The sequence below is a fragment of the Heterodontus francisci genome, chromosome 33 (genome assembly GCF_036365525.1).
Source record: "Heterodontus francisci isolate sHetFra1 chromosome 33, sHetFra1.hap1, whole genome shotgun sequence".
Taxonomy (NCBI): domain Eukaryota; kingdom Metazoa; phylum Chordata; class Chondrichthyes; order Heterodontiformes; family Heterodontidae; genus Heterodontus; species Heterodontus francisci.
The window spans coordinates 34,922,120-34,937,694 of record NC_090403.1 but is presented as its reverse complement, the minus strand read 5'-3'; the positions used below and the strand labels follow the sequence as shown (position 1 = coordinate 34,937,694).

Sequence of the window (15,575 nt, the reverse complement as noted above, 5' to 3'; positions counted from 1 at the left end):
TGCAATATTAGCTTGCTTATTAAATTTGAAAGCATAATTTGCACATCTTCTAGAGTTTAGCATCAGATCAATGCAGCATGATACAGATTTAAAGACAGACTTACAACTGGTAGTTTCAGTCAGTAATTTTATTTGGTAAATCTTCAATTAAATATAACAGGAAAGAAATAGAGTCATAGAGAGATACAGCACGGAAACAGGCCCTTCGGCCCACATATAATAACAGAAATAGGGATTTATACTGATCTTTTTCATTCAATGGAAGAATGGCTCAATAGTGAGGAAATCCCTTTAATAACAGGGTATTGATAAGATACAGGTTCTGATAAGTTTCTCTTTGTAGAAGGTTAGTTTTATCTTTTGGTGTAACTTTATAATGGGTAAATATGCTAATTGTTGGTAGCAGGGGTTTAGGAAAGATACAGAAAGTGGCGAGTAACAAGAATTCGCTGTTCAATCAACCTGAACAGAACTCAGAGGTGTACCATGTTGAATCCCACAATAATGTGATTTAAAATACTGTAAAATTTATTTTCATGGCGAAGATTAAGAAAATAAGAGAAAGTTGTGAGGTGGACCATAGTCTCAAGAAAGGGGGAAAATTGGAATTTAGATTAAAAGATATACTTGAAAAGAAATTAGCAGATATTATAATTAAGGAACTCAGTTATGCCCAAGTTCTATTGAATGTCCTATATATTTAACAAGTCTATGAACATTATTAATTCTGAAGAATAAATAGAAAATTTAACAAAAATACATCTTCTAACACATCGGTAATTACAATGCTCAGTCATGCAACATCAATGCTTTTTTTTTTGAGTCTGTTGTGCCCTGCCACACAAGTAATAAGGATTTAACATCTATAGCTAACATCTGTCTTAGTTTCTTAGTTATAATATATGCTAATTTATTTTCAAAAATATTTTAAAATCTAAATTCCAATTTTTTTCCCTTTCTTAAGACTATGGTCCACTTCATGACAACTTTGTCTTTTGCTAATTGTCTTGATCGTTGCCATGAAAAGAACTTTTTTTCTTCCAAAATAGTTGTGAACTATCTAGATTTGTGATGTATAATCCAGGACACCCTTGTAACCTAGACAAGTTAAGAACAAATTCTATGTAAAAACAAACAAAAACTGCTGAATGTTCCTAATTACTGCTTAGTTTCATTCAAAATAAAGTGAATCAGAAATTGAATCCTTGCTAATAACAACCAGAAACACACTGGAAGTAAAATTATACGAAACATTTTTATATAGGAACAGAATTTCCCTGCTCTTCTCCAAATACTACATGAGACCTTTTATGTCCACCTGAAAGGCCAGAGACAGCCTCAGTTTAACCCAAAATATTGCACCTCCAACAGTGGAGCAGTCCACTGAAGTGTCAGCCTGTAATATGCACTCAACTCTATGGACTGGGACATAAAACCACCACCTTCTGATTTGGAGGTGAAAGTGCTACCAATTGAGCCAACTTTTGTCACCTGATGTAGCCTGAGAATTTATTTAAAACAATTATCCCCAAGATCAAGTCCCTGTACTGTTGCAAATGTCTCAGCAGTCACAAGCACAGATCCCAACTGTTCAAGTTTTCAGTTTATTGTTGCTCTACTGTTAGGCTTTAAAAATTATAGAAACTAATACAAATGTGAGGCCACTTGTTGGATGATGCAAAAGGAACATTTTCTTCCAATCTTAACTCAAACTATTTGGTTTTTTAACCTAAAATGAATGCTGTTTTTTCTCCACTTTTCCTCTGAACTTCATGTTTTACACTTTCCTTCTACTTCCATATGGCGATTAAATTTTAATTTCCTTTTGTTAGTTATTTCCTCATCTACCCTCAGACAATAAGCTGCAAAGACATTCGGATGAGGGGCAATATTCAAAACATTAACCTTTCCTTCTCTTTAATGATGGTTGATCTCTCTTGTGTTTCCAGCATTTGCTGTTTTTATTCCCTATATAAAACTTGACAGTTGAAGATCTGAGCTGCTCTCCACCCACTTTTAGGTTTAAAACATAGAGTCAAATAGTTAGATTTTTGGTTGCATTTGATTAAATCTATTATATATTAAAAACATTAAGTGATTGCAACATTCCAAAAGTATTGCTCTTGGAGCTGGTGCAATGAGGTTAGCATTACATTACCTAATCTTACTGTGACCGCTCCATTCTAACTTTATTCTCTTTCAATTTGGAAGCAGCTTTTAGTCCTATTTATCAAAAATAGCACCACCCTGATGATGCCTGTGTTCCTGTGCACTTTTCAAATTTATGAGCACTAAAAAGTTTATTTGCTCTACTGCCCTGTTCTCCCGTTCACTGGAATGATGGGGATCTTTTCAATGGTGTCCTGTTTGACATTTCGTGCCAACTGATAATAGGTAGGTACCCATGAGTAAACCCTACTCCCAAACCCAGATAACATTAATTCCAACTCTTACTTCTACCAGCTTGATACACTCCCATTTGAACCACCCCCACCTACTGACTGCAAATCCCATCGGCAATTACTGGCCACTGACCACATATCATTTTCCCCTCCAATCCTCTCCACAAGCTTGATGCATTTCCAATTCACAATTCAATCTCAAACCAGTTAAATTCCCCTATAGATTTATGTGTCCATTTACAGACAAGATAGCTGCAATTCATTTACAATCCTCGCTGAAAGTACCACACCCCACCCCGACAAGGCGTACATATTCTTGGCAGAATTCATCACCACACATAATTATCCTGATCAACACCAACCTCGCCCATTAGCTGTATTTCCCTTCCCCCAATGGTTGGCTAGGCCATGCTGCAATCCATCGTCTTGTGTTAATGTGATTTCCCATTTCTCAGCACTTATCATCTTTCACCACTGACTCCCCTTCATCATTCTATTTATCTCAACACCCACTCCCCTTTGACCACTTTTTCCATCATTGGCACCCTCCCCTCTCCCTCTTTTTACCCCTCACCCCTCCTTTTCGAGGCCCTCTTCCACCCATTCTCTTCATTTGTTCAACTTCTCCACAATTCAACCTTACCTCTTGTAACCTTGTCCCTCTTCCTCCTCTCTGAGCCCAACCTTCCATCCATCCCTCCTCACTGATTCTTCTCCTATCCACCTACCTCTCCTTCCTTCCCCCTTCACTATCCCCTTACTCACCCCCTTCACTCCTCTCTCCTCCCTACCTTCTTCCTGCTGTCACACATAGGGTAGACCAACTAAGGATTGCAGGTTTTGTTCCCTGAAAGACGGTAGAGAGCCAGTTGGGTTTTTAATGACAATCTAACAGCTTCGCAGTCACTTACAATGATAACCAGCTTTTTATTTACAGATTTTATTTTGCTGAATTCAAAGTTTCAATTTGGAATTTGAACACATGTTCTCTGAATTATTAGTCTAGGACTCTGAATTACTTGATTAACATTAAAATTAAGTACAGTGCTGTTTGTGGAACCATACTGTGAGCAAATTGCTGCCATATTTACCTACTTAGTATTGGCCATCTGCAAAAATAATTAATGGTCTATGAAACACAATGTCCTGAAAATATGAAAGGCACAGGGCTGAAATTTATACTCCTGCAACCGATTACAATGGCAGCCTGCCTGTGTGGGCCACACGTCACAGAGCCGCCGCAATATTAAGCGTGTGACTCATTTAAATAGCCGAGGTGGACAGTACTTGCAGCCCCCCCGCCCTCAATGATGACGTGGAGGGGACGGGCTGTCCACCCCTGGCAATGGCGTCAGCCTGTACTCAGGCACTGACACCATTTTTAAAGGGCTTCGAGGCTTACTGATAAATTTAAATATTTATAGAAACATATCATTAAAAAATTAAATACATTTATTCTGCCCCTCTCCCCCCCCCCCCAAATAACAATTAAATTAATGACTTGCCCTCTCCCCCCACAAATTACTTACCTTGTCCACCTGACCTTCCCCACCAAAGTACATAAACTTTACACTATAACCCTTCCCACAAACCCTACACCAATGAAATTATTTGGACCTCGCTCCCACACTGAGAAACTTACCTCCTCCCCGCACCCCCAACCAGTGTTCCGCCTCAGTTCCCCGGATGGGGATCCGAATGCATGGGAGTGCCAGTCAGCGGCATGAAGATCACACCAGGACAGACGGTGGGAGCGTAATGGTAACTAATGCTTTGATTTTAATTCATTTAAATATTTAAATGGGGCTCCCATCGCCAATTGGCAGGGAGGGCCACTATGAGGCCTTGCCGCTGCCGACAATATCAGGCTGGGCCTTCCCGGCTTCGGGGTGTGTGGCGGCTGTCTCCTGGAGGCATTTTCAGGCACCCCCCCACCACCCCCACCCCCAACCACGGCCCCGTCAGGGGGTCAGTAAAATTCAGCCCACAATACTAATGCAGTTCCTTAATATTTCTGACTGTAGTGATAATAATAACTTGCCTGATGCCTGGTTGCATGTCTGTTGTTTTCATCTTGTCTCTGCGATAATGCTCTATCATCAATCTGCCTTTCACGTTGCTGAGCTCTAACCTGCAAAGGACCACCAACAGCGGAACATTAACAGTTAAACTCTCCAAATCCTAGAAACAACCAAATAAATGTTGCACTGACAAGTTGGGCAGAAGGCTGAATTTCTAAATATTTTATCAAACAGCCTGATTCAGAAGTAACATTAGCAAACATTAAGATTTGGATCCCATCACTCGACTATTTCCTGAAGCTCAACAGACTTTTTAAAAAATACAGCCTATTCAGCCTCCGCTGGACACCAACATACAAGGCATAAAAGCAGGGCTATGCAGCTTCACTGTGAACACTGATCTACATGTTAATCTGTAACAAACATCTTCATTCTCTTCCCCCATCCCATCGCCACTACAGTATAAAATAAGCTGGAAAGGCTGAACTACCACAAAGAGTCCTCAGCAGCTGAAGCAAAATCACTGATATTACATTAATTTGATTAGCTCCCTATGCCATGCCCAAGCCACTGAAATACACAAACGCTTACTTTGTTTCTCCTACTGTACTCCTAGCAAATTCCTGGCTCTCCCAGTTAAGAATTCAGACTTTGTACCATGCTGGTAGTGGTTCTCCCAGCTCTGGAGAGACAGAATTCAAAAGTGCCCGTGTGGTCTCCGTCATGTTTCTACCACTGATTTAAAATCAGCGCTATAAAAGTGGCTGATCAGTTCATGTTCTTACTGCAAACACACAGCAGAAAGACTATTCTGGCACACACTTCTACATCATCAACTGCCAAGAATGCAGACATCATTGTTTCTTTAACACTGATGAGTTACTATAACATGGATAGATTGGCACAACTGCAAGCATGAACTCTCAAATCATTCTATGGCACAATGCATCAGCGTTACAATAACTATAGGTTCTTTAAGATTTTAAACACTATTGCAGAGCAAGAGATTGGGTATGACTGAAATGAGAACCATCGCCTGAACTATGATCTGAAGTGTTTTCAGAACATGCACAATGATAAACCAATTTTGGAAGAAATGCAACTGTCTCAGTCTCTTATAAAAACAAGAAATGCTGGAAATACTCAGCAGGTCTTGCAGCATCTGTGCAGAGAGAGGCAGAGTTAACGTTTCAGGTCAGAAGGGTCACTGACCTGAAACGTTAACTCTGCTTCTCTCTCCACAGATGCTGCCAGGTCTGCTGAATATTTCCCAGCATTTCTTGTTTTTATTTCTTATTTCCAGCATCTGCAGTATTTTGCTTTTATATTATATTGTCTCAGTCTCTTACTGTATGTCATGGCTCACGTGAACATAGTCAATTATAAGTATTGCTTTAGTCTTGAAATAGACTTCACTGAAAAGTGTTTAAAACCCATCATTTTTATTTGTGTTAGCCACCAAATGAGGTAAAGTGTAATCATAAAGTAATCTCAGAACCAACAGCAGAGGATCAAGGAAATTTTTTGTTTTTTTAAAATGTGAAATGATGGGCAAGACGGTTACAGTAATGAACTTCCCCAAGATCCCGTTCCCCCATGCACCAAAAAAGGTTAAGTGTAACCTTTAAGTAGAATTATTGTCTAGATATGTTTCCAAATATAATGCATAGTCTACATTACCTTACATTCATCTGCAGACAGATTATGGTACAATGGGCAGCCAGATATGGAGAAGTGCCTTTCGTGTTTTCCAGTCAAATGGCCTAGGTTTAACCAGATGAATATCATCAGATACAAACAATATATCTCAAAATACATTTCAACATTTTTTTTTACCCAGAGTCAGATCTTAGGTGCATCTGCAAATGAAAAAGTGTACAAATATTCCAATTTCAAAAATAATTGAGAAACAATTTTGTTTCTATCCTCCATTTAGGACGTACTCCACAAACATTGTTACTGTGCAGCATGCCCATTCATGAAAGCAAGTACAGTCAAGAGGTATCCAAAATAAAAAGGCCCAACTCCTTGAATAAGATTTGCATCAAGCATTCAGCTGAATGTAATCAACACAGCCACCCTTTAAAGCTAGAAAGGCTTTGTACTGTGCATAAAGAAATATTTGCAGGCTAAGACCCAGAAGAATTCCAGCATAGAGAATTTAAGACCAGAATTAGTGCAATAACTTTGTACTGTGATAATGCAGCACTATATATTTATATCATGAGAAATCTTCCTCTGTTTTAAATTACAACAAATGTGACTTTTTCTCTTGCACACTTCAAAGAAAAATGGACAGAATGCTGTCTTTTCCCTTTACTTATGGCATTCTAACTTTTAGCTCTTTCCAGTAGTCGTGCTTTCACCTGAATTAAAAGGTAATAGATTACAGCCCCACCACAAGACTTGAGCACATAATCTACACAGGCACTTCTGTTTGGAGATACTGCATAGTTGAAGATGCACCCTTTTGGGAAAGATGTTAAAACAAGGCCCTTATTTGTTAGTTCAAGTAACTGCAAAAGATCATATGATCACAATTGAAAAGCTGGAGAATTCTGCTGCCGTCCTAGCCAACTTTTAACTCTCAACCACCAACAGCAAAACAAAATAACTGGCCATTTGTTTCATTGTCGTTTGCAGGACATTGCTGCATGTAAATTGACCGTGGCACTTTCCTACATTAAAACAGTGATGACACTTCAAAAGTACAATTTTGTTGTGAAGCATTTTGGAATGTCCCAAGTATGTGAAAAGTACCATGTCAGTGCAAATTCTTTCTTGTACTACAGAACTATTCCTAATACCAATATGCAAATTTGGGGGAAATAATCACACTGTTCAGTTCTCCCTGTATATCAGAGGGCATTATGTGTGTTGTCCTAATCCAAAAATATATTTTTATTGCAAATCTACAGAAGCCAACATCTAATGGAAACCACAAGAAACATATGCTCAATCTAGCTAAAAATCCACCAGGTGTCAGTATAGACATCAGTATAGATTCTCTGGCTGGAGAACACTTACAAATAGAAAGGAAATAAGAAAATGCTCATTAAAAAGAGTTGTATCCACCCCAAACATGTTGTTCATTCCTATTATAATCTCTTTAAATGTCTTTTAAAAAATGCCATCACCATATGTAACTTCATGCTTTGTACAGACTTTTTTTTAATATTTTAAATACAGACCAGTGCACTTTTACTGCATAAAGCTGAGTTCTTTGCTGTAGCTCAGTCATATTAAGAGCATCTCTCAAAGGGCAGAGAAGAAAAAACAAATTGAAAAACAAATCAACAATGCACATTCACTTAGTGTTAGTTAGAGCAGTATTACCAGAAATCTTGGAACAGCTCCTGAGTGTCCTCAAGATTAGAGAATGGAACTGGATTAGGAATGGGGAAGGGGTGGGGAAGCAGGGAAAAGAAAAGGCTGTAAACAAAAAATTTTATAATTGAATGCGGCAATTTATTTTATTTCCTCCTCAAACTGATCATGCCAAAATGGAACTCTGCAGTAGTATCTGGCCTTGAAATTGAGCCTTGCAAATATTGATGGAAAACACTTAATATGAAACAAAATTTAAATGAAATTCCTTTGTCCAATATTAATGATGTTAGCCTCAGTCATTAAATACACAAGTTAACAGGCCAGAAAGGCCCCAGTTATGAGATGAGATGAATCTGCGCCGAGTTAGCAATTTCAGCCAAGCTGGCAGCAGGGGTGAAACAATTAGCCTCAGTGCCCATGGGGCGGGCAAGAAAGGGGGAAAAATAGACAAGGCTTCCACTCCTGATTGCTATTTAGTTATCCATGCTAGAAATCTGCATATGCAGATATCAGATGAGGAAGAATCAAGTTAAGCACTCACCTATACACACACACACACACACACAATCAAGACTGCCAAAGAAATAGGTATTTAGTTAAGATACCAGAAGACATACATAGTTCTGTACCCACCAAGCAGTCAATGCCTTCATAAGGCAACACCTTCCTTAGATTTACTTTTTAACAACCTCCATGCACTGACTTATTTAAATCCCATCAGGCACAAATCCTCACTGTTGCAACCAAACATGATATCAACTTGCACTAATCTTATAACTGGAGAAGCAGGAGACATAGCAAATTTTACATATTTTCCTATCGCCCCTGGATCCCAGGTCTCCTCTGTCTTCTGGTTCGAAAGGTCTTCTATGAAATGATCAAGTATTTTCCACCCATTTCCTTTGGTGCACAATGGAAAATTATGTAAACCCTAAATTGTTTCCCCCACAGTAAAGCCATAAAAATGGTGAGGTTAAAAATGAAAAAAAAATTTAAGCAGTAAGGAATGCTTTCCGGAATCTAGAGTCTACACATAACTGTTAAGATTTATTCTGGATCAAGCAGCCGTATGCTTTAACTGTTCATAAATAAAACATGAGCAGTCTTCTTACCAGGACCATCTGGGAGAGCAAGGAAAAAAGAGACATAAATCTCTACTTCGAGGGGTTGGGAAAGGGTGGTGACACTGATCAGACATTGAGTGCTGTGATCGCACAACCCTCTTCCCCAAGGACAGGAAAGTGTTACTTTGGATTATGGTTGTTCACCTATAGCAAGAGGACCAGCAGCAGTTCTTAAGCAGGCAACATGCCTCCTGTTTTAGCTGGTAAAGAGTGCTTTGCTCAAGGAAATCCAAAGAACAGGTTAAAATAAAGTTTAAAATGGAAGCAGGTAAAGACAGACCTTACAAAACTGTAACATGTAATGCTTTGTTCATTGACTAAACTTCTGTAAACCCAGTTGTTTCTTTTCAAAAATTGTCTAGAAAATAGACAATCTAAAGAATTGACAATATTCTTCAAATGCTCAGCGAATATAGAAGCATGTCCTACCTAAGGAATTGCAGCCTGGAGTAGGACACTTCATATTGAAATTATAACTCTCGTGAAATCGTCGGCGCTTGGGCCTGTGTGAGAGGTCACTTCCAGAGTCTTTCATTGAAGCATCTTTTGCTATACTCTCATCATGCGACGCATTTGGACTGGAAATATCAATGTCAGACTCCGAGGATGGAGCATTTCCTGTAGGGGTACGCGGGGGAGACTCATCATGGTCGACTGCAGTTTTGGTATCTGAAAACAGACAGATAAAAGCACAAATTAATAATATTACCTTTAAGTATTTAACACAAGTGCCCAATATAATCGCCTGTTGATTTTTGAAGCATTTATATAGTAGGCACCCTGGTTTTTTTTTTAAAATGACAGGGCTAATAATAAATATACAACTTCAGTTTTTGTAAAAAAAAAGACACCAAGTTGCAATCCCATGTCTCCATAGTTCAGGACATCACCAAGGTTGAAAAGAATAAACTAATACAAAGTAAGAGCAGTGAATAGGTAATATTAAACATGGGGTTTAAAAGCCTTAAGGGCTGAGGGACGTGAGCAGTTTCATGGTTTGATATCCTTGGAAAAACTGAGAGCAGGAGACTGAGATAAGTATCAATTTCATGATGGAAGGAGAAGAAAAACGTGCAGGGCAGCAGCGTTGCAGTTTAGAGGGAACACAAGAGGAAAATTCAAAGGACCACCAACTAGAGAAGCAATGATACGAGAGAAAGAAAAAGAAGAAAAGTTTGAACAAAGAGTTTAGAGGCTAGATGTACATATATATTGCTGGTAATCAATGCAGGAATGCAAAAATTCCAGGTATAGCACAGCACCCCTAGTTAAGGCAATATTATTGAAGTTTTAGGGAAGACTTCAGTTTAATACAATCACAAATTGGGGAGAACACAACTGTTCGGTGAGAAGAACCTATGTAAGAATTGGCAAGTGCTGATTAGATTTGAGAGAGACAGGAAAAAAGCTATGTCTTTGAAGAAGTAGAATGAGCAGGATTGTTCTTGTCCTGTTTAAAAACAAATCAAGTATTCATTCAACCACAAGACTGAGTGAAGACTGGAGGCCAAGGGTAATGGTGGCATACAATTTGATGTTGAAGAATTTAAAGTGGAATTGTCATCACAAGGTGATGTGTGGAAGAGATCATTGATATCAAGAAGAAAAAAAGTTGGAGCAATAAGAAACCCATTAATTATTAGAAAAAGAGTTAGTAAATGAAGCATGATCCACAGCAGAGACTGAGCAAATTGAGAAGAAAATAAGCCATGAACAGAGTTTTGCTGGGGGGGCTGCATAAGATGATTCTGAGGATAATCAAGCCAATGATACAGCAAAATATGCAATAGGCAAGTGCCAGAGGAGAGCAACACAGCCAACAGGTTCAGTGACTGACTATGCCAAAAAAAAAACAAAATGGAAATCGTAGATTAGGTCAAAACTTGTAGGGTGATGGGTAATTTAGGAGCTAACAACTGTTTCCATGATTTTAGAAATTACTGGTGAGAAGATAGTAAGTAGCAAAGTAAAAGGAATCTTTCACAAAGGTCAGCATGAGAAAATTTTCAAGGTAAGTGAGTAAAACAGATTTAGGATAGTACACGGGCCAAAAGTAAGTTCAGGGATATACATGTTAAGAATAATGGTAGGGAAGCCATAAGGACCAGAGAACTTACTGGAGGTCAGAGTGTGAAGAATTCAACATCCTGACAAGGATAAAACTTGTTATCTGTCAAAATTGAGCAATGAAGAAAGATTTTGCTTACTAAGAATACCAAGATTAGGATTTTTTGACAGCAGTGAGCCAAAAAGGTCAGTGTTTCTCAATGGGAAAGGTAAAAAGAAGGAATCACAAAAGAGACAGCATGGCAAGAGATCAGGAGTGGGAAGCGAATGATGTTAACCGTAGATTAGGTCTGAAGCAAATTGATAAGCTACTTCATTTAACTGCAAGGTGAACATACAATGGCAGTTATGACTCACTTAATTCAAACGGTACAACTTATATTCATGAGAAACAAAATAAACACACTTCCAACATCAAATGTAACACCTCTATTCAAGAACAGGAAGACAGAAAGCAGGAAACTGTAGGCCAGTCAGCCTAACATCCGTTAGGGGAGGGAAAATGCTAGAATCCATTATTAAAAAGGTAATAGCAGGACATTTAGACCATCAGGAAGAGCCAACATGGCTCTGTGAAAAGGAAATTGCGATTGACTAATTTATTAGAGTTCTTTGAAAAAGTAACAAGCAAGGTGCAACAGCCAGGTCCGTGGCACCAAGGATGGCTCTGCTGTGCAGCGGGGGGAAAGGGGTGGAAGAGCTATAGTGATAGGGGATTCTATCATAAGGGGTACAGATAGGCGTTTCTGTGGCCGCAAACGTGACTCCAGGATGGTATGTTGCCTCCCTGGTGCTAGGGTTAAGGATGTCATGGAGTGGCTACAGGACATTCTGAAGGGGGAGGGTGAGCAGTCAGAGGTCGTGGTACACATTGGTACCAACGACATAGGTAGAGAAAGGGATGAGGTCCTACAACAAGAATTTAGGAAGCTAGGTAGCAGATTAAAAAGCAGGACCTCTAAGGTTGTAATCTCTGGACTACTCCCGGTGCCACGTGCTAGTGAGTTTAGAAATAGGAGGATAGAGCAGATGAATGCATGGCTGAGGAGATGGTGCAGGAGGGAGGGCTTTAGTTTCCTGGATCATTGGGTCTGTTTCAGGCAAAGGTGGGACTTGTACAAGTTGGACAGGTTGCACCTGAACTGCAATGCGACAAGCATCCTTGCTGGGAGATTTGCTAGTGCTGTTGGGGGAGGGTTTAAACTAATTTGGCAGGGGGATAGGATAGAGTGGAGGCACAGTAGGAGGTAATATAGAACAGAAATTGAGTCTGCCTGGAAGGCAGAGCAAATATAGACCTGGTAAGGCACAAGGGAAAAATGCAAGGTTGGATTGTATCTATTTCAATGCAAGGGCTGTTACTAGTAAGGCAGATGAATTGAGGGTATTGATTAACACATGGGATTATGATATTATTGCTATCACAGAGACATGGTGGGAGGGAGGGACAGGACTGGCAGTTCAATATTCCAGGGTATAGAATCTTCAGGCGTGACGAGGAAGGGGATAAAAGAGGAGGTGGCATTGGACTGTTGATCAAGGAGTCAATTACTGCAGTAAGGAGGGATGACATCTTAGAAGGTTCCTCAAATTAGGCCATTTGGGTAGAACTTAATAACAAAAAGGGGGCAATCACTTGGCTGGGTGTGTACTACAGCCAGTAGTACAGGCCTCCAAACAGTCAGGAAGAGAGATAGAGGAGCAGATATGTAGGCAAATCTCAGAGAGGTGTAAAAATAATAGGGTAATAATAGTAGGGGATTTCAACTTCCCCAATATTAACTGGGATAGTCTTAGTGCAAAAGGCTTAAAAGGGGCGGAATTCTTAAAATGCATACAGGAGAGCCTTTTGAGCCAGTATGTAGAAAGTCCTACAAGAGAAGGGGCAGTACTGGACCTAATCCGAGGGAATGAAGCCGGTCAAGTGGTAGAAGTGTCAGTGGGGAAGCATTTCGGTGATAGTGACCATAACTCTAAGATTTAAGGTAGTTATGGAAAAGGACAAAGATGGACCTAAATTGGGGGAAGGCAGATTTCAATATGATAAAACAGAATCTGGCCAAAGTGGACAGGAAGCAGCTACTTGTAGGAAAGTCTACATCACATCAGTGGGAGTCATTCAAAGAGGAAATTGCGAGAGTTCAGAGCCAATATGTACCCGTTAAGGTGAAGGGTAGAACTAAATGGCCCAAGGAACCCTGGATGTCAAGGGGTATAGAGGATTGGATCAGGAAAAAAAAAGGAGGCTTACGGCAGATCCCAAGCGCTGAAAACAGTAGAGGCATTACAGTAGTATAGAAAGTGTAGGGTGGCACTTAAAAAATTAATTAGGAGAGTGAAGAGGGGACATGAGAAAACGCTGGTGGGTAAGATAAAGGAAAATCCTAAGGCGTTTTGTAAGTATACTAAGGGTAAGAGGATAATCAGGGAAAGAGTAGGGTCCATTAGGGACCAATGTGGCAGTATTTGTGTGGAGCCGGAGGACATAGGTGAGGTTTTAAATGATTACTTTTCATCAGTGTTCACTATGGAGAAGGACGATGTAGGTGTAGAGATCAGGGAGGGGGATTGTGATATACCTGAACATATTAGCATTGAAAGGGAGGCAGTTTAAAATAACTTACCTTTTGTTGCAGTAGCTTTTTCTGAAGCAGCGATAGTGTGAGTGAGGTATCAGCTGGGAAGGTGAGTTTCAATTTAAAATAACTTACCTTTTGTTTCGGCGGACAAGGGGACTGCTGGGTAAGTAAACCTATATATTCGGACAGTAGCTAAACCCGAAACACTACACGTGTAGTGTCTCCCACCCATCCTCCTCCTCTAACAAAAAAAGGACTCTTGTGTGGAGGGTTTGGTAAGGTAAGGTTTTCCTCTTTTTTTTAAATCTCTGTTGTCAATTTAGTGCGGAGGGGATGGAAGCTAGGGCAGTTGCATGCTCCTCTTGCAGGATGTGGGAGGTGAGGGTCACCACTTGTGTCTCTGCTGACTTCACCTGTGAGAAGTGCACCCAACTCCAGCTCCTCGCAGACCGCGCTAGGGAGCTGGAGCTGGATGAACTTCGGATCATTCGGGATGCTGAGGGGGTGATAGCGAGCAGTTATAGGGAAGTAGTGACACCTAAGTTACAGGATAAAGGTAGCTGGGTGACCGTCAGGGGAGGGAAAGGGAATAGGCGCACAGTGCAGGGATCCCCTGTGGCCGTTCCCCTCAATAATACGTATACCGTTTTGGATACGGTTGGGGGGGGACGACCTACTAGAGGAAAACCACAGTGGCCAGGTCTCTGGCACTGAGCCTGGCTCAGAAGGGAAGGGGGGAGAATAGGAGAGCGATAGTGATAGGAGATTCAATGGTTAGAGGAACAGACAGGAGATTCTGTGGTCGCTAACGAGACTCCCGGATGGTACGTTGCCTCCCGGGTGCCAGGGTCAGGGATACCTCGGATCGAGTCCACAGGATTCTTAAGGGGGAGGGGGAGCAGCCAGAGGTCGTGGTACATATCGGTACCAATGACATAGCTAGGAAAAGGGATGAGGACCTGAAAAGCGAATATAGGGAGATAGGTTGGAAGCTGAAAGGCAGGGCGAGCAGAGTAGTAATCTCAGGATTGTTACTGGTGCCACATGCAAGTGAGGCTAGAAACAGGGAGCGAGTGCAGCTGAACACGTGGCTACAGAACTGGTGTAGGAGGGAGGGATTCAGATATGTGGATCATTGGGATACCTTCTGGGGAAGGTGGGACCTGTACAAGAAGGACGGGTTGCATCTGAACTGGAGGGGCACCAATATCCTGGGCGGGAGGTTTGCTAGAGCTCTTCGGGAGGGTTTAAACTAGTTTGGCAGGGGGATGGGAACCGGAGCCACGGATCAGTGGATGGGGTAGCTGTTGAACAGGCAGATACCGAGTGCAGAGAGTCTGTGAGGAAGGTTAGACAGTTGACAGGGCAAAGTTGCAGCCAGTATGATGGGTTAAAGTGTGTCTATTTTAACGCAAGAAGTGTCAGGAATAAGGGTGACGAACTTAGAGCATGGATCAGTACTTGGAGCTACGATGTTGTGGCCATTGCGGAGACGTGGATATCACAGGGGCAGGAATGGATGTTGGATGTTCTGGGGTTTAGATGTTTCAAAAGGAATAGGCAGGGAGGTAAAAGAGGTGGGGGAGTGGCATTGCTTATCAGGGATAGTATCACAGCTGCAGAAAGGGAGGTTGTCGAGGAGGGTTTGTCTACTGAGCCATTATGGGTGGAAGTCAGAAACAGGAAAGGAGCAGTCACTTGGTTGGGAGTTTTCTATAGACCCCCCAGTAGCAACAGAGACATGGAGGAACAGATTGGGAGGCAGATTTTGGAAAGGTGCAGAAGTAACAGGGTTGTTGTCATGGGTGACTTCAACTTCCCTAATATTGATTGGAACCTCCTTAGTGCAAATAGTTTGGATGGAGCAGTTTTTGTCAGGTGTGTCCAGGAAGGTTTCCTGACTCAATATGTAGATAGGCCGACTAGAGGGGAGACTATGTTGGACTTGGTGCTTGGCAACGAACCAGGCCAGGTGGCAGATCTCTCGGTGGGAGAGCATTTCAGTGATAGTGATCACAACTCCCTGACCTTTACTATAGTCATGGAGAGGGA

At 41.0% G+C, this 15,575-nt stretch overlaps 1 protein-coding gene across 3 annotated transcripts in view; it reads right to left on the bottom strand.

Annotated features, from left to right (window-relative positions):
• The window catches only part of kat7b (K(lysine) acetyltransferase 7b), a 91,665-nt gene that overhangs the window by 38,411 nt on the left and 37,679 nt on the right, over window positions 1-15,575 (bottom strand). For 2 of the 3 annotated variants that reach the window (XM_068013299.1, XM_068013300.1), the window contains 3 exons: window positions 9,307-9,546; window positions 6,104-6,186; window positions 4,444-4,533 (listed from right to left, as the gene is read on the bottom strand). In XM_068013299.1, the coding sequence (XP_067869400.1) occupies window positions 4,444-4,533; window positions 6,104-6,186; window positions 9,307-9,546 (413 nt within the window). The remainder of the gene's footprint in view (window positions 1-4,443; window positions 4,534-6,103; window positions 6,187-9,306; window positions 9,547-15,575) is intronic. The other variant, XM_068013301.1, reaches the window with a different exon arrangement.